At 36.1% G+C, this 22,802-nt stretch overlaps 4 protein-coding genes across 4 annotated transcripts in view; 2 read left to right on the plus strand and 2 right to left on the minus strand.

The window, feature by feature from the left end:
- Positions 1-1,072: 1,072 nt before the first annotated feature.
- LOC110381776 (centromere/kinetochore protein zw10 homolog) lies at positions 1,073-4,793 on the minus strand. The gene is made up of 4 exons (XM_049841396.2): positions 3,195-4,793; positions 2,152-2,355; positions 1,502-1,767; positions 1,073-1,296 (listed from the first exon to the last, which is right to left on the minus strand). The coding sequence occupies exons 1-4, from the start codon at positions 4,693-4,695 to the stop codon at positions 1,084-1,086; spliced, it is 2,184 nt and encodes a 727-aa protein (XP_049697353.2). The 5' UTR covers positions 4,696-4,793; the 3' UTR covers positions 1,073-1,083.
- A 267-nt stretch (positions 4,794-5,060) lies between these two features.
- Positions 5,061-8,884, plus strand: LOC110381781 (uncharacterized). The gene is made up of 6 exons (XM_021342183.3): positions 5,061-5,314; positions 6,129-6,340; positions 6,738-6,790; positions 6,985-7,083; positions 7,376-7,476; positions 7,833-8,884. Exons 1-6 carry the CDS (start codon positions 5,256-5,258, stop codon positions 7,930-7,932), a joined length of 624 nt encoding a protein of 207 aa, XP_021197858.2. The 5' UTR covers positions 5,061-5,255; the 3' UTR covers positions 7,933-8,884.
- An 84-nt stretch (positions 8,885-8,968) lies between these two features.
- LOC110381783 (hemicentin-1) overlaps positions 8,969-22,802 on the minus strand; it is a 34,248-nt gene continuing 20,414 nt past the window's right edge. The window contains exons 33-46 of the mRNA XM_049841618.2: positions 22,502-22,721; positions 21,789-22,094; positions 21,337-21,515; positions 20,843-21,070; positions 20,398-20,560; positions 19,855-19,971; positions 19,425-19,519; positions 18,547-18,678; positions 18,092-18,184; positions 17,853-17,946; positions 17,406-17,522; positions 16,908-17,036; positions 16,309-16,434; positions 8,969-9,246 (exon numbers count right to left, since the gene is read on the minus strand). Coding sequence (XP_049697575.2) covers positions 9,146-9,246; positions 16,309-16,434; positions 16,908-17,036; positions 17,406-17,522; positions 17,853-17,946; positions 18,092-18,184; positions 18,547-18,678; positions 19,425-19,519; positions 19,855-19,971; positions 20,398-20,560; positions 20,843-21,070; positions 21,337-21,515; positions 21,789-22,094; positions 22,502-22,721 — 2,100 coding nt within the window. The 3' untranslated portion in view covers positions 8,969-9,145. The remainder of the gene's footprint in view (positions 9,247-16,308; positions 16,435-16,907; positions 17,037-17,405; positions 17,523-17,852; positions 17,947-18,091; positions 18,185-18,546; positions 18,679-19,424; positions 19,520-19,854; positions 19,972-20,397; positions 20,561-20,842; positions 21,071-21,336; positions 21,516-21,788; positions 22,095-22,501; positions 22,722-22,802) is intronic.
- Positions 9,656-15,955, plus strand: LOC110381784 (uncharacterized). The gene is made up of 12 exons (XM_021342186.3): positions 9,656-9,862; positions 10,606-10,837; positions 11,860-11,946; positions 12,094-12,242; positions 12,318-12,549; positions 12,625-12,932; positions 13,732-13,990; positions 14,073-14,150; positions 14,311-14,606; positions 14,843-15,080; positions 15,357-15,434; positions 15,546-15,955. The coding sequence occupies exons 1-12, from the start codon at positions 9,839-9,841 to the stop codon at positions 15,713-15,715; spliced, it is 2,151 nt and encodes a 716-aa protein (XP_021197861.3). The 5' UTR covers positions 9,656-9,838; the 3' UTR covers positions 15,716-15,955.

Raw genomic sequence — 22,802 nt, forward strand, 5'->3', positions numbered from 1 at the left:
AATTACACCGTATTCTGGCCAAATCCGTTATCCAACACCGAATTGTTGCGCACATAAGTAGGTATCTGTAATGTATTTTCCTGCTTCCGATTTTCCGCACGCACCAAAAGTAAAATTGTTTGTGGACTTTATGCAACCATGTAAACAAAGCACGCAATTATTAGTTCGCCTTGGTTCTCGTCTTTTCCACAAGGTAATTAGTTAATTTATTTCTTATTGACACGAATAACACGCATTGCTGTACCATCATCCTCTGCTTTTTTAAATATATTGGGATTCGGCTTCCGGTGAAACCGAATGCAGCTGAGCATATAACTATATCTGACATCAAGCCAGTAAGAAAGGCAAATTCGATATCCCTTTTTAAGACTGTTAGCCGAGGTAAACAATACGTGCCTTCCAGAACACGGAGAAATTCGTAATATGATTCCTACAGTCCACGCACCGAACGCGCAACGTTTTCCTGACCTTATGATCGCGTCGTTACTTAGCTGGAGCTCCTCCCGATTGTATTGCTATCCTAAGCTTGAAAAGACAGTACAGTAGAAGTAGCCATTTTCTACGACCGCTTCGCCATTAACATTCTGCTGAAAAGACACTATGAAAACTGCTAGTGCTCAACATACACTAAGAACTTACCTCTAGTGGCCGTTAGTCGTATCGTATATTCAGTAGTTCCAACTTGATTGATATAATAGCAGCACATTTCGTACACAAAGTCGGTTCAATTAATCACAAGAACACAGGCTGCATTAATCATGCATTTTGATTATGATGTACGTTCGTATTCATTCATAAGTAGCGCCACAGCATCTAATAAATATACTTGTACAATGTTAACGCGAGTATGAAAATATTTTTGTTAAAGTCATAATAATGTTAATTAATAACTGAGACCGATGTGATTCATTCACGGCATCGCGCTACGCCGCGGCTGGCGTTGACTCTAACTTATCGAAGAAATGCTCTCAAACTTTACACGTTACAAAATCTGCTTACCGCCGTGTAAATTATCTAAAGGAGTTTTGAGTTGATTGAAGATGTGAGAAGGAAGCAGAAATAAAAAATATAATTACATTAATATCACTGTATTTCTTTCAATATCTTAAGCCTATATTTATCATCAGGGAATCTCATTTTGACAATTTGCCTGACTTCCTCACAAGTGTAGCTCTTGAACTGGTCCCGGTCGTTGTTCCACAAGTCTGATATCTCCAACAGTTGGGCTTTTAGTAGAAGCGGCAATTTTGTAAACTTCGACCAAATGTTTATTTTTGTTTCGAATTCTATGGGCTCCTGGAAATAAATGAAAATAATGTTATTATTTTTTTTTTATAGTTTTTTTAAGATCCTGAAAAAAGGGGTGAACTAAACTCTGGCTTATGGTGTATGTCATCAGGATTGATCCTCAATATATTGATTGTTAGCAGTAAGAATATAAAAAAAATATTGCATTTTAGTATTTTTTTTGTAACAAATTTTTGTCTAATAATAAACTCACCTCAAAAAGTGTATAAACACCAGCCACAGTGGACTCAGCTCTCATCGCTAACATATACACCAACTCTTCGCTGACTGGCTTACAGTCCGACATGACTCTTTCTAGAACAGACTGGCATAGTGCCTGCACTAGTGCACAAATGGACATCTCGTACATTCGTGTAGGCAGTACATTGTACCAGCAGGACTTCAGGTCCTTCATAAGGCTGAGCGCTTTGTTGATTGCACAGTCAAATTGCTCGTAAGACTCTAGACTCCAAGCTGTTCCTGTAATGTACAATTTACATTTGTTAAGCAATAAAATATAAGTGACTTTAATGACTGAATTTTGATATATATCTACTTTTTTATTAACTTTGTGACACGCAATCTGTTTCTTCGTATTTTTACGCATTAGGATGTGAAAGCTATTCATTTGGTTCATTATTTTAAATTAATGTTCCCAAGAAATATATAGCCTCCGGTTGGGTATTCTCTCTCCTGACTCTCCTGAGCAGCGGCAAGTTGAATATCTCGCGTTTTCTAGAAAACACCTAGTAGAAGACGGATAACAGGATATCTTCATCTTCAACAAGGATACAATTCCTTCAGGATGATAATCAAATAACCGGAAAGAACTAAAATATTACCTATATAATAAAGAATTATTACCTTTAGCTTCAATGCTCTGCATGATGCTACTCCTTTGGCTTTGTAAATACAGGGACATCTTCTCCAGCCCCAAAACCCTCAAGTCCTGTATGCTCTCCAGCAGCACCAGGTTCAGTTGATCAGCCAAGGTTTTGGGTAAGCTGTTGCACCATGGAGGTCCAAGTAAACCGTGGGCTAAGTAGAAACAGTTGTTGAAGAATAGTGCTGAAAAAAAATATTTTTGTTAGTTGACAGAAAAGTGAATTTAAATTGAATATAATATATCGAGGGTTAAGAACTAGAGTAGCGTAAGGGCAAAAATACAAAAAAATTTTTTTTTCACCATTCGTTTATTTAATCCCCATATTTTTATGTGCCAAAAAACTGGAACGATGTAGTGTGTTGATTGCTTAGTACAACAATAACGTATATAAAAAAAAGATATTTGTTTATTGCCAAAATGAAGTGTTTCTACTTACAATAATCTTGACATTATTTTTAAAAAAAATTACGAGCACAACGATCGTAACTCGATTTACAGAGCGAATAAGACACCAAAATATGCCATCAATGTAATCGCTTAAATAACGTATCTTGCCATACGTTTTATTAACGCAGAAAGTTTGATTATGTAGGCTTAGTTTGTTTCGTGCCAAATAAACGTAAAGTACCGTTACTGCTTATGGGTCCTTGTTTCGTAAGCTTCCGTAATTTTTCTTCCTGCCAAAAAAACGTAAGGGTGGGATACGCTACTATGGCACTAATTTATGTAACAGCCAAAATGACGTATGTCAACCAGTTTTTGAAAAATAAATTTTATTAAAATGAAACCGTATTTTAATTGACCAAAAAGTTACATTATTCTGTAGTCGATAAATAAAGTTTTATTATCAGTAAAAATCAGATATCTAACTACTATAGATTTTGCCACAAAAAGGGCTATAAGATAACAATAGGTAAATTTGAGTTGTTTTCGGGCTCTCCTGAGAAGTTGCCATTTTGGCCTTACGCTACTCTAGTTCTTAACCCTCGATATATTCTAAGAGCAAATTAACACAACTTACCAATTTCAGCAGGGCAGCACTCCAAATTAATTTTGAACTTCTTAGGAACCAAACTCTGGTACATAACTGCTATGTCTTTTATGTAACTGACCAGCTGTCTACTATATTTCTCTGGCAATTTTGCACTCTCCTCTAAGTGTTCCGTAATCAATGTCATGATTGCCTTGACATTTTGAGATATCACACATTTTGGGAGAAACAGAGGCTTGGTGATATCCCAGACTGCATTGTTATCAGTAACATCTAATGTAGAATCATTTTCATTATTCGGAACTGAACCTACCACAATGGTGCCATACGAAAGACTTTCTTTTAACAAGATTCGGACATCAGATAGTAATTTATCACATTTTTTGTTGTACAACACACATTCGGTATCATCAATGTATTTATTTAATGGTGATACATCAGCTTTCACAAATTTCAAATCAATCAAAAACTTGTTGAATGCCTCCAACTCAATAACTATATTTTTATAATTGCGGTAACTGCTGTCACAGGAAGGCAGATTCATTCTGATGCAGTCTTCAATTATTTTGTTAAAGAACTTTTGACGAATTGTTTCAGCAAAGATTTCTATGAAAGTCTTCTCACCTTCAAACTGTGAGCCTAATGTTGATTGTAGGAATTCAAATATTATCATTAAATTGTTGAAAATGGTTTGATAATTTGGTTTACTAGGGTCATTTAGAGTAATTTTTATATTAAATACAAGAGAACCAGAAGGATCTTCTGTGCACATATCACAATTATGTCTGATTACATTGTGCAGTAGATTGTTGATGAAGAAGTGTGAAAAGAGGCCAAGTTCCGCATGCATCCTGTCAGTGACATACAATGTTTTTAATATTTTCTGAAAGAGGATTGGGTCACTTTGCTGTACAGTAAAGGAGTATGATAAGAATTTAAGACCTTTTGTCTCCGACCATTTAAAAAGATCTTCCCACTCCAAACTCAGCTGAGCTGTGTATAAGGCTAGTTGGTTCTCAGCCTGTGCAGTTATATTAGCTAAAGCCTTCGCCATGTTACCTTCGAACTTTAAATTGTTTAGTTCCATTTTCAACTTTTTCACTGCTAGCATTGCTTCACTGTAATTATATCTCCCAAATTCATGATTTGCTTTCTCTAAAATCCTTTTGCCTTCAACAATGGTGCTTAAATCTTTCAGAATTTCAAACGATTTACTCAGTTTTGCACAGTGATTTGCGAAATCTTCATCATTCTCTTCAAATCTGTCTTGCAACAATTTGATGTCCTCAATGCATTTGGAATGATCAGAAATGATTTTGGCCTTACGGTTATTATAGTTTAGTTGTTCTAAGCTCTTCGTGATGGTAAAATTCACGTAAGTATCGATAATATTTTGTTGCAAAGCCCAAGACAATAATTGCACGCGCTCAGTTAAGTCTTTTACAAGAGGCAATACTTGATCTCGAGTTTTCTTCAGCTCTTGTGTGTTCACTCTTTCAGCTTCTTGAAGAACAGCACTTAATAAACTCATTTTTCAAAGTTAAATTAACAATTAATAACGAAAAGCACCAACTTTTGTTTCAGTTAAATTCAAATTATAACAAAAATAGATTCCTTTTGACTTTGACATCTCTCTCGGTCTCTACTCGACAGGTGCGTTTTGTTCGTTCTATGTAAAAATAGCCTTTCATAGCCTTTGAATTAATTTGATGAGCCTTTATAATTTGAGAATAAATGTTAATTTTAATTGAAGCCGCCCTTGCAATTAAAATGATCTGTACTGGTACTTTTATACCGTATTTATTAGTATTTTTATTGAATTATATAGAGCTTTTAAGCTTTAATAGTTTAGTAATACCTATTGCAGGAAGATGAAAATATACAAATACAGTCCAAATAACATCATTCTTTACTGACCAAAGTTGACTAAAGTGAATATGCGCATTAGTTTCAAGAAAGAAGAAACTGTTTCCCTACGATCTGGTTGCCATCGTTTGTTTAATCAATTGAAAGCTCAAGGGCACCACTGTGTTCAACATAGCAAAGCTCCGACAATAACTAAAACAAAAGCGCTCAAAAATATTTTCCATTATGAACGACTGTGAGATTGAATGTTTGAAAACTGAATTGGAGCACGAGAAAACTTGCAGGTCAGTAACACATCGTATTTAAAATATGAGGGTACTTTATGGATAAATGTAGGAAATGCGTCTTTCAATTTGTTTTCGTACTAAAACTTTTGTATTTTTGTATGCTGTTGTAAATTATGATTTAAATCTATTACAATAAAGTAAAGATGGACTATATTCTTAGTATGCGACCTCTACCATACCGAACTACTTAATTTTGGCCTTATATGCATGTGGGTCAAGGTTACGAACAGCTAGTTTACCTACCTACTTCCTTGAAGGTATTTAGTGCACAATCTGCATTATCGAGTACGAGGTACCCAGACCTAGATTTATACCTACTGCTAGAATGTCTTTTTGCAGAATAACTTACTATGATTAAATTATTAGGCTCTCAGTATGTATGTACCTTGTATCTTTAATCACGGTTTTTATTGCCACTCCTTGCAAATAGACTCGATGGATATTAACCCTCTTCCGTTGATATACCTTGTTGATGTACAATGAAGAAAATTAGGTACTTATGACTATCTATTACATTGCCAGTACCAACTTATCATACAGGTGTCCAACAACCCCTTAAATAGATAATAGCAATGTTTCGATGTTCTGTTATTAGTTGATGTCACTTGTTAAATTCACCATAAAAGCATTTATGATATTTCTCGCTAAAATTGCATATAGACGAGTATACGCAAATCATTGTTCGTTCTATAAGAACATCGGATTTCAGCAAGAATAACTTCAAGTCTTACCACATGATAGACAGCGACACTTTAGGTAGGTATATATACTTAGGTACACAAAAAATCTTCAAACTCTTATTCTTCACCAGAGAGTCAGCAGCATGGCAGAATGGGGAACTGGAGAAGCAAATAGTCTCGATACAGGACGAACTCCGCAAGACCGATTATACTTGGGATCATGATGATGACTTGATGAAGGAGAGCGCGAGGCATAAGGTGTTCCAGGACACTATAGAAACGCTGAGGGAACAATTACCAGCATTGAAGGAGAAGATCAAAAAAGCTAAGATCTGTGGTGCAGGTGCGATTTTCAACACTGTTTTATATTTTGTGTTGCCAATAAACTTAAACAGATGTTTGTGTGTTTAAAACTGGCCGTGTACCTAGTTTATGTTAATCTCGGTTAGCTAGCTGAAAATGCAACCTGTCTAGAAATATCCTCTGCCTAAATGGAGAGCACTCACGCGATTTGGTAGAACCCTTAGTTCTTTACCTTTCTAGAGACACACACTTTGTCGACCGGAGTGTAGCGTGTTAGCCTGTAGAATTAGGTCAAGTTACTGCGAATATGAATGTATCTACCTACATAAAGTAGGCCGTATCCAATAAGGAAAATAAAGAAACTACTCTAACTATAGGCATCTTCCTAATTCGGTTTTACGAAATGGGATAATTTAACAAAATATTTTATTTTGCAGATTGTAAATTAAAGCACGATGATCTCAATATCAACCTGGATATTCTTACACCGGTAAGTTGACCTACCCTACTATGGGAGTGCTTGCTGGGGAGTTTGTTCCACCACTTCTTCCCTGCAAAAACACGTAGGAAGGGCTGGTATTCTGGGGGCTGTCTTCTGTGAATTTGACCTTTAAAAAGTGCTGCCTGCTTTGAATAATTGAACAAAAACCCCAAGACTTACCATCTTTATACAATACTTTACAGGCAGAATTACTGAGAACGGTCAAGAGATTTGAGCGTCTCAAAACCGACTTGATAAGCACTCTGCGAAGTAAAGAGTGGCGCTTAGACTCGGAATCTAAGGTGAGAAATCTTTAGGTACAGGATACTTATCTATCAAAGATGGTAAATGAGAGTTTGAAAGATGTTCTATTTGTCGGACTTTGCTGATTGTTAAAAAAATATATATTCTTAGAGAGGGTCTCTAAGAATATATATTTTAGAGATAAAAGATCGTGGAATACGCTTTAATCAACTATGTATATGCGCTTGAAGTAACTATAAATATGTGCTTCAATTACTCAAAAGTTTCTCAGAACGAAGGTAAAACTTCGTCAGCCGTGAAGATGCAAAATTAACGCTTTTTGTATTGCAGTTGTTCGTGAGAGTGAACGACCAAAGAACCTACTTGCAGAACGAGCTATTGATATGCCAGAATAATATCTTGAGACTGCAGAAGAATAGCAGCTACTGGCAGTAAGTATCATACACATGGTGTCATATTGGTCTAATACATATTGTAAAATAAAACTTTAATATTTTACTTATTTATTGTTGAACTATATTGGCGTTAAAGATGATCTAAATTAAACTATGTTATTATAGGATATAGTAAATTTCTAGTTTTTGTAAACCAACTTGAAAAAAGTGGTTAGCTTTAGAGATGTTCATAGCAGTTTCTCGTCTAGGTCCTGAGCTCTAGCTTAGAATAGAACAATAAGCTTTTTAAATTGATACTTGTTGACGTAGGCACTTCTTTTATTTTATTTCCATAAAACGGTATAATAGTTCAGTGTTGATTCGTTCTTATTACTATCGGTACAACATTTCAGAAACGTCGCCAGAAAGAGCGACGAGCGAGTGCTGGACCCAAAGCGAGGACCTATAAAGAAGATGATCGGCAACGAGCGACTCGCCCCTATCGCTACCTAATGCAATTATTATTAACGCACTTGTAGAGTTTATTTTCTTACAAATACTTAGTATTAATCTAGATGCTAGATGTACCTGTGTGTATCTTTTTAAGGTGGTTAAAAAAACGTAGAAGTCGGTACTCGGTAGGCAGTGCAACAAGTAGACTATAAGTATATATCAAAGCAATAACATAAGAATTACGTAGATCCTATTTCTTTTAGGTAGGTATAAAAAAATTAAGGACACAATTAAGGAAGTCATAGTATTTGCGCTTTGTTTTTGTGATGTTGCAGTAGAGTTACGCTGCTATTAAAGTAACGCTATCATAGTTTCATCATAGGTTTAAGGATGTCATTGAACATCCATGGCAGTCGTTACGAGTAGTCAGAAGCCAGTAAGTCTGACACCAGCCTAACCAAAGGGTATTGGGTTGCCCGGGTAACTGGGTTGAGGGGGTCAGATAGGGCAAACGTTCCTTGTAAAGCACTGGTATCTAATCTGCTACTTCCGGTTAGACTGGAAGCCGACCCCAACACAGTTGGGAAAAAGGCTCGGAGGATGATGACTAACGCTATCATCGTTTCTGCAAAAAGCTATAGTGACAGTATCTTACTTTGTAGTCTGTTTTTAACTATCAGACTATCAGTTGTCTCTATTTAGGTTTATTCTTCTGAATATTTGAATATAATGTATGCGGGATGCAGTCCAGCAGTGGACCGTCTTGTTGAGGCTATGAAGATGACTACGTCTACGAAAGCATCAGTCATATCTACTGCATCATCAGTAAAATCTGTTTAGTTATGAAGCAATCACTTGTTTTTGTCTATTTAATTTATAGAAAAAATTGATTTACGTTAGAGTCACTATAATTGTCTGTAATTACAGGATTTGTTTTATAACGGCTTCTATCACATGAATTCTTGATTTAAATGCAGGTTTTACATTTACTGGTAGAATATTTAAATTAAAATAAACAGAATATATTCACAAACATTTTTGTTAAGTAATTAACACGTAGACTAAAATAAAAAGTAGAAAATTAATGTCTTATCTTTTATTTCCATTTGTAACGCTCACAATATTTTTTACACGTAATATGTCTAAAGGCATCTACTGAGCACATTATTTATTGAGGAGAACATTAACTGATTCATCAAATCGTTTCATCCATGTAAATATTTGAAAACTAATCTTAAAAACATTACCTAAAAATACACTAAAAAGTCTACTACTAATTTATACTCCTTCGCTTCGTGTATCTATTAGGAAATTCTATGGTGGTGCTCAAATAATCTGACTCCAACTCGCCGAGTGGCCTTCGGTATAGTGCAGCTGAAACAAACAAAAAAAAATATATCATCATTTCAGAACTGTGGGACGATTCCGTGTGTACCAAATAAAATATTATGTTAAACAGTTTGATACCAACAATCTAGAATAGATATCCGTGGCTGAAGAATGTTAATTTGTTCAGGCACAGGACGACGGATAAAAATTAAAAAGTCTGCTCGCTTTACCTCGCGATAAACTTGGGACCATTACACTGAAAGCTCAACAATGAAGCGGCAACTAATTCATGCGTTATCATAATTGTGATAAAACGCGAAGGTCAAAGTTTAATGAGTTAGCAGAAACTCAAAAAGTAGACTAGACGTAATACTGAACCGACCATTACAATTATTGGAGCCTATTGGATGACCCGGGGCCTTCCCATTCTCTGTCCCTTTTGCGCACAACTAGTGCCTTGTCTATGTTTATATGTAAATGTTCTGCTGAAGGACGTTCAGTTGACTCAAAATTCACGAGCGCGGCTGTGGTCGTTTAAAAATAGATATTAGTGTTGTGGTACACGATAATATTATTGAAACGATAACCATGTGTCACTGTTCCATTTCAATTCATTTGTGAATAAAGTATACCGAATATGGAAGCGTATAAAGGAGTTAAGGTAGGTATGGTTAGAGAGTGAGGTCTATCAAGAAAACTTCATTCTTGTTTACTTATAGAGAGGCGGCTCTTCATTCTCTCATTCTCACAATTGAAAAGGGAGGGATTATCAGGGCATAATTTTTGATACGTAGAAACTTATGTTATACAACTGTTTGACCAGTTTAGATATACACTACATTAATATTCTAGGGCACTGCTACAATATTGTTTTGTTCGCGAAATAAATGAGTTGTGACTCATTTTACTGTCACAGCTCTGTGGAGCGTCTTGTCCAATTCAGGGGGACTTTTTTAAGAAATATATTGAGGACTTTAGAGATCTTACATTTATTTCTTGATTATCATCCGATTTGTTTATCATCCGATCTTACGTTACGCCAGTGGGTAGAGTAAGAAATGAGTATATAAATGTAAGTTTGAAAATGGTAACAGTAATAGAGAAGCCAGCTGTCATGGTACGGAAGAGTTATGTGGAGGTACAATGGTCATGTTATGAGGAAGGTGTTGAACGTGAATGTGGAAGGCAATAGCGGAAGGCGACGACCAAAGACAAGATGAATGAATTGTGTGAAAGGCGATATGGGTATAAGAATGTACCTAGCTGAGTCTTACAGAGAAGTATGGAAGAAGAATGCATACTGCATGGACTCCAAATAAGAAATTAGGATAACGACAGGGATGATGATGATCATGATTCGTTTTAACTAGCTGTTTATAAATAGTACAGTTCCTCCAATTTCAGATGAAAATATCTCCAAAGTACTACTTGGTACAATTAAAGCAGCCTGTTCCTGGTATTGACAAATTTATTTGCGTGCCATGGTCGTGGATAAAACAACGTTGGCATAGCAAATATGATGTATCAGTGTACTACCCTATAGAAGACCCAGTGGTTCGAGAAAAGCGCATAAAACGGAGACAAAAACCTCCGAAAAAATGCACTACATATCGTACCGTTATTAGACACACGACAGGTAATTCTTACTAATACCTAAGTAGTCAGTGTTTGTTGAGCTCAACGATTAAAACTACCAAACTGATTTGGATGTGTGGAATAGGAGGTGCTTTAGAGATGTGCAGCTTTCCAACAGTGAAATAATTATTCAATTCAGAGTGCTTAGTGCGAGTTTTCGTGAATTTTTTTACGGACTCACATGAGAGCGCGTATACTAAGATTTGTATGGAACAAAAACAGCTCCACCTAGTGTCAAAAATTGGAACCTGTTTTTGTTCCATACAAACAGTGTTGCCAACAGTTGTAGAAGCTTACCACCAGAGTTAACTTTTAAAACCACCAGAAAACCACTAACAAAAATTTATCCCACACTTAAAATCACCAAATTCACCACTAAAAAAATATTGTTTATATTTTATTGTAACCTAAAACAATTTAATCATCCAAAGAACTCGGCAACGATAGAAAATTAAAACAGACAAAGCATTACATCTGTTTAGCAATTCATCCGACCCGATCCGAATCCTTCACAAATTATAATCGGCGTAGTAGTTTCACAAATTGTTTAGTTACGCATTTGACCAATGAATGAGTACTTAATATAATTATATAGTAGTCGTTCACCTTTTTGTTTTGTAGATGCTTTTTTGACATTCCGTGAGACTTCAAATCTCCATAGTAACTCCTTAAAGTTGTACCACAAAACTTACATTTCGCTACTTGACCCGCAGTACTTTCAACATTTCGCCACTAAATAGGGGACTTAAACCACCAGTATTAGTGGAAAATCCACTAAGTTGGCAACACTGCATACAAATCTTAGTATACGCGCTCTCATGTGAGTCCGTAAAAAAATTCACGAAAACTCGCACTAAGCACTCTGTTCAGTAGTCGTTTCGTAGCCTTTAAAGGAGCATAAACTAACTAAAAAAATCCTCTTTACGAGATAAAGAAGACGTGGGCGAATACTGGTTGAAATCATGTTAAAGAAATATGATAAACTTTGTGTGAAAAATAATGTGTTTTCTTTGTGCTTTATAGACGACTACGACGAAGCGCAGTTTATTCTCAAAAATGTCTTCCAAACGCTAGATAAAGATGTAGACTCTGCGGAAACCAAGAAACGTGGTAAGTATCATCGTAATGTTACCTTCCTATGTACAAGCAACAGACAAAAACGAGGCGGAACGTGAAAACCGACCAAGCAGGAGTCGGACAAGTAGGTATATGAGCATTCTTAAATGTCTAAGCTCTATGTAAGCCTCAATGTTTCAGATGAAAAGCACAATACCAAAGGAAATGAAACGTCAGTAGATAAAGCAGAGATGTCCGAACGTGACGGCAAAGTAATGTTAAAACTTAAGCGAATTTACGATGAATCTCAAGGAAAGACTTCGAAATCTCAGTCAAAGAAATCTACCTCTGTAAGTATTTAAATGATTTATAGCAGTAAACGATTTCAGTTGTTTGATTTTAATATTCTTTATTCTTATTCTTAGGAAAACAATCAACCCAGATTTCACGTGATACAACTTTTAAAAAGTAAATATTTAAAAACCGATGAGTACGTATGCGTGCCCCAATCGTGGGTGAGACAGCGTAATGAAACAAATCTGGCACTTATAAAATATCCTATTGAAGTTCCTTCAGAGACAGAATCACGTGTTCAAAGAGAAGAACTATTTTCAGCGTCCTGGAAATTGTTCGGGGGTGTTGTGAAATATTCTACAGGTTTGTACTTGTTCATCTATAACTTCATCTAGTATGTAAAATTATTTTTCTACACTACTTATTTATTTCTTCCAGATTCATATAAGGATGCTGTACTTATCAAAAACACTTACAATACTATGAATGAATATCCTGCGAGTACAATTAATAGTGGGAATTCTATCGACGATCCCGTGGAAGCTCTATCAGTAGATAATAATAAAATCGAAAGAGAAATTGAGATAAACATTGAAAGAGCAACACAACCAACTCAGATCACGGTAACATTCAAAGAACAGACGTGTCAGAAAAATGACAAAATCAATGAAAATCGACAGCCAACTCATGGAGTTTCTCATGAAGAAGTTAATAATGGAAGACCTGATTCGGCAACATATGATCCTGTAAGTGATGACTGACAAAAACACTAAAAAGTAAAAAAAAAAAAGAATTTTAGGTGCATCGGCCTAGAAGTCGGTGTCTAATGGATGTTACTAAGTTAATTTTGCCACCGACTTCTAGGCCGATGCACCTAAAATTCGTTTTTACTTTTAGTTTTTGAAGTCGGTTTAATTTTTTTGTAAAAAAGTTTTTTATTTACAACTTTTCAGTGATACGAATAGTTGTCACTATCCATATATTATGTGGAAAGTTCTCATCAATACAAAGAATATAAGCCCAAAAACGAGGTATTTTACATATTCAGTTGTCGAATTCCCTCGACCTTCTCTGGTCTCCATCATCAGGTCAGCTCCAAACCTGCACTGTTGCAAAGGTCTCGTCAATATAAATAATATAAGCCCAAACACGAGGTAGTTTACATATTCAGTTGTCGAGTTCCCTCGACCCTCTCTGGTCTCCATCATCAGGTCAGCTTCAAACCTTCACTGTTGAATAGTGCTTTCAGGCATGCACCTGAATGTCAAGTTTTTACCCTAAGTATGCCTACAACTTTCGAAGGTTTCCCTCGATTTCTCAGGGTTTCCATCATCAGATCCTGACCTGATGACGATGGGACCAAATGACAAGCATACCCTTTCAAATAAAAAAAGAATTTTTGAAATCGGTCCAGGCGTCTTTGAGAAATCGAGTAACAAACATAAAAAAAAAATACAGCCGAATTGAGAACCTCCTCCTTTTTTTGAAGTCGGTTGAAAAGAATAGCACGTTTTTATAGCACAATAATTAAGTTTTTAATTTCAGACGAGTGTGGGCAAGTGGAAATATTACGTGATACAATTTTTGCGTTTACCTAATGCTGATATTAGACCATATGTGTGCATACCATTCAAATGGCTTATCTATGAACATTCGAGACAACGTCAGCATTGGTCGAGAGATAGAACAGTAACAGTCGCGTATCCTATTGAAGACCCAGCAACTACAGAACAACGTGTCAAAAATGATGAAGATTTTTCAGAGAAATGGGATTTTTACAAAGCTATTAAGAAATACAGTACAGGCGAGGTTTTTTCATTTGTTATTACAATTTTAAACTTCGATGTTATGAAGCTGCAGTACAATGTTTTTTTTTTGTTTTACAGATGATTATGAACAAGCGCAACATTATATCAAATTCATGATTGATTACGAACATAAATGTGTCAATTTAAATAATCCAGGTAAAATATTTCTTTTTTTTGTGTTACATTAGGGATCATTACAAAAAAAAGACAGATTCAAAGACGTATCAAAATGTTTCAACTTGTTTTGACATTCAAGCTCTCATGTTGATAACCTACGAATATAATAATAATAATGTTATTTTACTTTTGCACAAAGAAACAGCCAGAGCGAATGCAACAGTCGTAAGCACGAACGATCCGAATACTGTTGAAGACACAGTTATCGAAATACTTTCGGAGAGCGATGAAGACACGACATGTGAAATGCAACACCTTACACTATCAGAAACGAATAAAGATTTACATGAAAACGTGGTACAATGTACTCAGACGGCAGAATCTACACGATTCGAGGAACACCTTAGTGTCAAACAAAATGAAATGCCAACTCCTGATGATTTAAATACACGAGAAGTAGCTGATCATAAATCTAATGAAGGAATTCCTGAGCAGGTAGGTGTATGGTTCTGTTAAATTGTTCTCTTGGGCTACTTTCAAATAGCTAATCCGTATAAAGCAAGTGTAGCGAGTAATCAATGCATAGTCCTTCTTTATGAGACCTTGGCCCAACAAATATCATGATGAATTTAAATAGGTTTGAACTGAAGTATGAAAGAGAACAAGACAACTCAGCAACAGATTGAAATCGGGTGAAGGAGTTTGCCTACAAGTGATTTTTCAAATTGTAGATTCAACCCAATGCCCCGCAATATTATGTGATACAATTTGCGGAATCGCCTTATAATGACATTGATGACTTTATATGCATACCTGCGTCGTGGATAAAGAAACGTAGACCGACAGACAGAAGAGTAATGGTGTCATTTCCTATTGAAGACCCCGAGGATACGGAGAATCGTGTCCTGAACAACGAGAACGTTTCTGACATATGGATCTCTTACATGTCTATTGTAAAATATGCTGCAGGTAATTTAACGAATCATATAATAAAGAATGAGTATATTAAAAGTAGTTTGAATGTGACGCGAAGGAATGAGGATCATGTTGTGAGGAAGGTTTTGAGCTTAAATATGGATGGATAAAGTGGATGGGGTAGACCTAAGAAACGAAGGATGGTGTGAAAGTCGAGACAGCTAAAAATAATGTTACTACAAATATAATTGGGATAAAGGAAGGAGATGATACACTTAACAAAGTATTTTTATTCGTACTCGGTTGACAAAAATATGACTGTTATTGCAGATTCCTATGAAGATGCACAATGGTATATTTTGGAAAACACGCCCCCACATTTCGACAAAAAGGGCTCTGATAGAAAAGGTACATTTTGCACTGCGAACTTTATATTTTGTGAATTTTCCTATATTTCAGACGAACTTTATTATAGCTTGATTAAAATTTTTAAATTGCTTTTATTTTTCATGACACCAGCAATAGTGAAAAGAATGATCAAATACAGAAAAATGCATCCGGATTGTGACTCGTCTTATGAATATAACAGCGACTACTTCGAGAGTCAGGACGACGCTAACGCATCCGAAGACTCGAGGGAATATTTACAAGATGAACAACTATTAGAAACACAAGAAGTTGCCTCGTGAAAATCGTCGAAAATGCATTGTTTTTAAGAATATTATGTCGAAAAAACGTCGCATACCTTCCTCACGAAAAGTTATGTGTCTTACACGTACGATGTTTTCACCCTAAGGCGTCGATATAAAATTAAGATGAAATCAAATATTAATGTAAAACTATGTGACATCAGTTTTGATGTGGCAAAGTGAAACATATTTAACAATACTATGTATGTATCTTGTCTTAAAGGATCGAGTCCCATAGATTTATTTAATTAATTAATTACTTTAATATATTTTATATTTTTATACGAAATAAACAATAATACCAAATGTATGCTCTTAGTAACTCCTTAATATAGTTATCGGCACGAATCTTGATCTCTGACCTTAACCTGCGCAGAAGTAATTTATTGGGTCCCTTATGTGGTATGAAGTGAGGCGCGGGAGCGGGCTAAAGCGGTGATTGGCCCGCAGTGCATCGCGTCATAGCCGTCACTCGGTATTGGTTCTTTGCTAATAAATCACTTCTGTGCTGATGTAGGTCAGTGCTCAAGATTCGTGCCGATAACTATAAGACGATTGCTATTGTAATATAGACCTTATAGCGTAGTACTTACGAGTGACACAGTGATGCTTGTCGAGATGCAGGCGCAGATGGCGCGGACAGGCGCAGACGTAGCCGCCCGCCGTGTTCACGCACGAGTGCGAACACCCGTCCGTTTCTAGTTCACACTCGTTTATATCTGGGAACAAGAGACGTTACGTTAACTAAGTTAAAGGCTTTTTTCGTCCTCATCTTCATCATACTCCTGCAGTTATCTCAATTTGATTTCGGGGTCGGCTCAGGCTCCTGTTTGTCAAAATCTAACAAGTAACATTCTTTCTAGCCTTCCACATAGCCCATTCATTGTTTCTTACGTTATCCCCTTTCTCTACATCCATCCACACTCATGCTGATAGAATAAGAATTCTGAAGCGGCACATGTTATAGGTTTATACAACCCAGTTATGGCAGCTAGTTCCTGTATAAATAAGAAATGTATGGTGTCCCATCAATCAAAGGAATTTTCGAATCGGTTCAATAGTTCGGAGTCTTCACAAACATACAAAAATATGTTTCCTCTTTATAATATTAGTAAGTATAGTTCTGCGCAGGTGAAGATCAGAGCTCAAGATTCGTGCCGATAACTATACTTATATGTTTATAATGACTCACCTAAACACCGTTGTCCGGCCGCTAGAGACAGGTACCCGGGTGGACAGGAGCATCGATACCCACCGTCCGTGTTCAAGCACACTTGAGTCGAGTGACACTGATTCGTCTCGAATTCACATTCATCCACGTCTGTTAAAAAAAATAATGATAAAGTAAGCAATCAGCATAAATCAAAGTATTAAAAAAAATCAAAGTATTAAAAACTAGATAGACACTCTTTAAAAAAATAAAAAAAGTATAAACTTTAACTTTTGGTTTGCCCAGATATCAATATCTGTTAGTCATTATAAGCAGCCTCTATCTGGCAGATGGCATATTATGGTGCACGAGCATTTGCGCAGACACAGGTGCACTCACTATACTATTCCTTCACTCTCATAACCCGATGGGACGGCCATCCGACACGACCGGAGAGAGATCACAAACAGGACCGACATTAACGTGCTCTCCGATAGATAACTGACAATTTATCAGTAATAAGTGAAAGTTACAACATACCATCGCAAGTGTTAGCCGTCTTATTGTGCCTATATCCAGGGTCACAGGGACCTCTGTCGCTGTGGTCCAAGTTGTCAGACACACTCACGTCGTAGAACACCGTGGCTGATTGCGATCCTGAAATATATTTTCTCGTTTATCATCTTCAACTACAGCAGTTCAAATATTCATCATTTTATTATTGTCATTTTAGTAGGTATTATTTCTGTTGACATTGAGAAATGGCTTCGAGACTGGATTTTTTTTCCATACCCTCCATTATTGATATACATCAATGCCCTCCATAGTCCAATTCTTTCATATAGTCCTTTTCCCAAGGCTAGACAAATGATGGACTATATAGTTCACCTGGAGTCGGTGGAAGAGTGTGCCGGATTCTTAGTGGTGAAATATGTTTGTAAAACTAACTATTATTAACACATATACTTTGGAAACATTAAAATTTACCTGATGTGCTATAAAATTCTTCGACGTCCGGTGAGAAATGTGAATTTATCACTTCTGGTTGCAACTCAAACGTCTGGTCTGGTAAATAATTGTCCTGCAAATTGGATTTTTTTTTTAAATGAGAGCCGAGCAGAAATGGGAATATCAAGCTTTTTGCAAAATTTTTGGTACGCTGATTGCAGGCAAAACATGTAGACTTTATTAATAAGTTTGGGATAAAGTCAAATATAAAAACATACGCCATCGCCGTTATCCTCTTTGCTGTCAAAAACGTCAGCATCAGCTGCACTCGAAGTAGGACTGCATCGAGGAAGGCCATCACATTTCTTGATCTGAAAAACGTAAGCAATATAAAAATGTTGATCTCTTATGGCCGTCATCTGAACACCTTTGTCGAGAGTTTATCTATTAATTTTCATTCGTATTAATTATATTACCTGCGGTTCTCAGAAACCAACCATATGTAAGTCTAGGTAAAGATATTCTTCCAAGTATTTTGTTAGTATGCAACATTGTTAATAATCTTTTGATTAGTTCCACCGGTTAAAAGAAACGAAATCATAAACATCATCCACTGAAAGAAATGAAATCATTTATCTATCCATAAGACGTCAAAACGATGGACCATTCTAAATTGCGTGCACTGTTTCCCTCCAGTTACAAATGTTCAAGAAGTTTCCAGAAAGTTCCATACCTGTACATTATCGCCATCACACCTGGCCTTAGTCTTGCAGCGTCGAGTCCGCGCCTGAGTGCCGACGCCGCAAGTAGCCGAACATTCCGACCATCTCGACCATACGGACCAACGAGGTTTTGATTCATCAACCTTCATAAAATGATTTCACTTATATCGGGTCTGTCGTTCATAATCACATTAAATCATATCGCATACACTTTATGATATTCTATGGCGAATTGTAAAAAAAATAACCTAATCCATTCAGTGGTTTAACCACAGGAGACATTTTTCGTTTTTATAATTTACAACATCATGTGTAAAGCAGAGATAAAGTTAGGAGTATCGTATGTTTTGATCAGTTGACAGCTGTCAGTTTTCAAGGGAGAATTTCAGTTGTTTGTAATGACTGACTTTTATATGGTGTTCTAATTTTTTCACATTTTTATTCCATTTACTTTGTTTGAAAAAATCTTTTTTTTTTATTTTTACGTATTTTTCTTTTATCTTTGTGTTAATCGACATATATTAACGCATTTAATTTAATGTGATTATGAACGACACACCCGATATGTAATTAATAAAGTATGTAACATATTACGGCAAAACTTCCAGAGGAGAGGAATTCAAAATTATGTTAATAATTATATTTGATTGCAAAAACCATTTCAATGCTTTATAACCATATTAATAGATACCAACCAATATATGACAGTATTACAACTATGTTGCATGGTAACTGAGTTGAGGAACCTGGAGGACAGGTGGTCGAGTCTCGTTAGACTGGTAGCTATGTACCAATAATAAGGAGTAATAGTAAGGAAAAGGCAGGATATACAGATAATGATGAGGATAATATATAATTGTATCAAAGAATATTAACTGTAGGTACTTACATCACAAGGAGGCATGTGACATTTCCGTTTATCTACCGTAGGACCCTTACACGCTGACTGATCTAGAATTATCTTCTCTGATTTCGAAGAACTATCTGAAATATCAAATCAAAAACAGAACAGGACAGTCAACTAAAAATGAATGTGAAACTAAGTTGATCTCAGAATATGTCCTTGCGGTACACCTTAGAAAACGTACTTATTCATTATGATTTAGTTACTTTCTTTGTCATTTTTGCCTCTCATGTGCCTGAATACTTATAAGTATCATTTCAAAACTATGGTTTTTATTTCAATTATGTCTTAGTACTATAATTTGATAATGACTAACTATATCAAAAGCCTCTTTAAAATTATAAACTAACGAATTATAAGTACTTTAATTAAGCATTATTTTCACAAGACATCGTAATTGAATAGATATGCTTACCAATAGTATTATTGTTATCATCAATGTAGTAGCAGGACCTAGACCTCTGTTGATAACCTAGCCCACAGGTAGTGTTGCACAACGACCATTGAGACCACGGACTCCATTTAGCGGGCACTGGAAGGAACGAGTAAATCAATTATTACTTATTACACAAATGTTGATGATTTATATCACATATCTTTTATTGAAATTTATGTGGAATAAATGTCAATCGATCGGTGAATAGAAGTATTTTCTCAAGTTATGTTCAAAGTAGCAGCAGTTGTTTTGACTCGTGCCTCATCTAATACTTAGCCTAGATATTGTGTTCTTTCATTTATGTATATGTACTTCTAACCAAGGCTAAGGTAACGGCAACAAATAAATTATCTAAACCCTATATCAATCATTTTAGTAGTATGTACGAATAACCTTGCTGGGGACTTAGTTGCGCCACTTCTACTTCCCAGCAAAAACCCATAGGTAGTGGTGAATGGTGGGCGTTTTCGAAAATCGCTGCTATGCAGCCATGTTTCAATAAATATATATTTTTTAACCCACCTTGTATAGCGACATTGTACCTCCGATGCGCAGTCCCGGCTTCGTTCTCCACCACACAGATGTACTGGCCTGCGTCTTTGACGTCAGCACTCCATATCGCCAATAGGCTGTTGCCTAATACTCTTTGTATGTTCGAGAGACTCTCGCTTAGGGCTTGGGTATCCTGGAAAGTGCGATGTATAAGACATTATAAATTGACATTGATGTGTATGTAAAGGAAAAATTAAAGCTCACAAATGAGAATTTGGCAAATCACAAAATTATTGACCTACCTATATACCTACCTGGTAATCGAACCCATTTTATCTTGACAATTTTCAGGTCAGTATCTTTACAGATTTCCGTGTTTCATTTTTTTTTTAGATTTTTATCCGCCTATATGGCGCCTTATAATTACAAACATTGCAGTTTTCTATAAACAAAAACGCAATCTAAAAAAAAATACCTTGAGCCAAGTAATCTTAGGCAACGGATATCCATCAGCCTCACATTTCAGTACAATGCTTCGTTTCAACGCGACCACGTGTCCTTCTATCAAATTACTGCCTACATTAGCAGCAATGGACGGCGGTTTTTGTACGGTAACGTCGAATATAACCTCAGTTGTACCAACTTTATTCGTCATAATGCAGGAATATTTGCCGCTGTCGGTAACTTCTGTTTGGTTGATTATCTGGAAATAAGATAATCATATTCTTCCTAAAACGAAATTCATATTGGCTAGAAACTTTTTGCACACGTACGGACCAAATTCGAGTCTCCTCGCTTAATGTTCGGTCGTTTTCAAATTTCGTTTTTTTTTGGTTCGCGTATCTCCATGTAAAACATTCGTTATCAGCTACATCCAGTGAGACTGGAGACGACCGCAACATAGTTGGAAAAAGCCTATATGAGAATAAGTCATAGACAATTAATACAATACAATAAAAAAATACCCACCAAGTCAAAATTATCTTCAGACAGTAGTATTCTCGTATCTCCACTTATTTCTGTGTACGGATGTTTTATCCACATAATTTCAGGCAATGGACTGCCCACGGCTGGACAAGTTAGAACTAATGGCTTTCCAAAACCTGCTGTAATCTTCTTCGTGGACTCTTTGGGTGATGGTGGCGGCACTGAGAACAATTGAGTGTATATTGAGTTGATATCTGACTCCTAATTTAACCAAAAGTTGTGGAAGTCAGATGGGCTGTCAGTCCATATAAAACAAGATAGACATTGGAAGCCGAAGGCATGGCTGATGAAATTAATAGGGATGATAACATTATTTATGTCATGAGAATTTTCAGAAACATTGAAATATTTCAGAAGATAGAACCATGGAAGTGTATAATACAAAAACCATCAATTTTCCACTTAAAAAAACTAGTAAATAAAAAAATACTCACCCAAAACATCAACTAAATAAACAACACTGGTATTCCCAACTTTATTCCTGGCAACACACGTATAATTGCCCGATTGACTCTCCACTGCCTTTTTGACTACAATGACTTCCCCGAAGTCAGTTGTCACCATGGCGTCATCAAATAGTTTTAAGGGCACATCGTCTTTGAACCAGTAGACTTCAGGCAAAGGATTGCCGTAAGGATGACAATGTAGGTAGAACGATTGCCCCGATAGAACTTCTAAATGGACCTCATTTGATGACGTGTTGTCATTTTGGAAAAGCGTTTGGAATATTTTTGGCGGTTCTGTAATGTGGAAAATTTAGTTTTTTTGGGCACGATCGTAATCGTATTTACCTAGATGATTTAGGAAGAAGAACAGTAAAATTAATCAGAAGCGCTTTATGGCCATACAGCCAGCATTATCAAGTATACAATATTTTATATCTTCATGCAGATTTTGTCATTGCTTTTTATTGCATTATTCATTCATCAAGGTTCTTTGAAAGGGTGATTTGTTGTCCAGATTACCTTCGGTTCCCGTTACACAACGGTTCTGATTTATAATTTTTATTTTAAACTTTATTAAGCAGTCTACTTTTGAACCACCGATATGGTAGGTAATCGAAGGATCTATAGAGGTGGAGACAGAATGAGGAGGCCTTTGCCCAACAGTGGGGCAGTTAAAAAAAACTTTATTAAAACCAACTTACCCAACACTTCAATTTTCACAGTCCTCTCATTCGTCCCGCCTTCATTATTAGCCACGCAAGTATAAACACCTGCCTGTCTGACCTGAACGTTATTTAGTACTAGATCTGCATAGTCGATGTCATAGGAATTCTCACCGACTACTTGCCCTTGTTTTATCCACTGAATATCTGGGGTTGGGCTACCCGTTGCTTTGCATGCTATACGTATGCGAGAACCTTGCTGGAAGAGATTTTATTTTTGATATAAGGTCTGTGGGAAAAAGATTTATGTGCGAAGGTATGTAGAAATATTTAGGTATGT

The sequence above is a fragment of the Helicoverpa armigera genome, chromosome 19 (assembly GCF_030705265.1).
Source record: "Helicoverpa armigera isolate CAAS_96S chromosome 19, ASM3070526v1, whole genome shotgun sequence".
NCBI classification, from domain to species: domain Eukaryota; kingdom Metazoa; phylum Arthropoda; class Insecta; order Lepidoptera; family Noctuidae; genus Helicoverpa; species Helicoverpa armigera.

Excerpts from the sequence above, each read along its gene's own strand:
- LOC110381776 (XM_049841396.2), bottom strand. The coding sequence starts at position 4,695 with ATGAGTTTATTAAGTGCTGTTCTTCAAGAAGCTGAAAGAGTGAACACA. Across the intron at positions 2,356-3,194 it reads GTGCTGCCCTGCTGAAATTG|CACTATTCTTCAACAACTGT; the intron begins GTAAGTTGTGTT and ends ATTTTTTTTCAG. Across the intron at positions 1,297-1,501 it reads GTGTTTATACACTTTTTGAG|GAGCCCATAGAATTCGAAAC; the intron begins GTGAGTTTATTA and ends ATTTATTTCCAG.
- LOC110381784 (XM_021342186.3), top strand. The coding sequence starts at position 9,839 with ATGGAAGCGTATAAAGGAGTTAAG. Across the intron at positions 9,863-10,605 it reads AAGCGTATAAAGGAGTTAAG|ATGAAAATATCTCCAAAGTA; the intron begins GTAGGTATGGTT and ends CTCCAATTTCAG. Across the intron at positions 13,991-14,072 it reads TATTAAGAAATACAGTACAG|ATGATTATGAACAAGCGCAA; the intron begins GCGAGGTTTTTT and ends TTTGTTTTACAG.
- LOC110381781 (XM_021342183.3), top strand. The coding sequence starts at position 5,256 with ATGAACGACTGTGAGATTGAATGTTTGAAAACTGAATTGGAGCACGAG. Across the intron at positions 6,791-6,984 it reads ACCTGGATATTCTTACACCG|GCAGAATTACTGAGAACGGT; the intron begins GTAAGTTGACCT and ends AATACTTTACAG. Across the intron at positions 7,084-7,375 it reads GCTTAGACTCGGAATCTAAG|TTGTTCGTGAGAGTGAACGA; the intron begins GTGAGAAATCTT and ends TTTGTATTGCAG.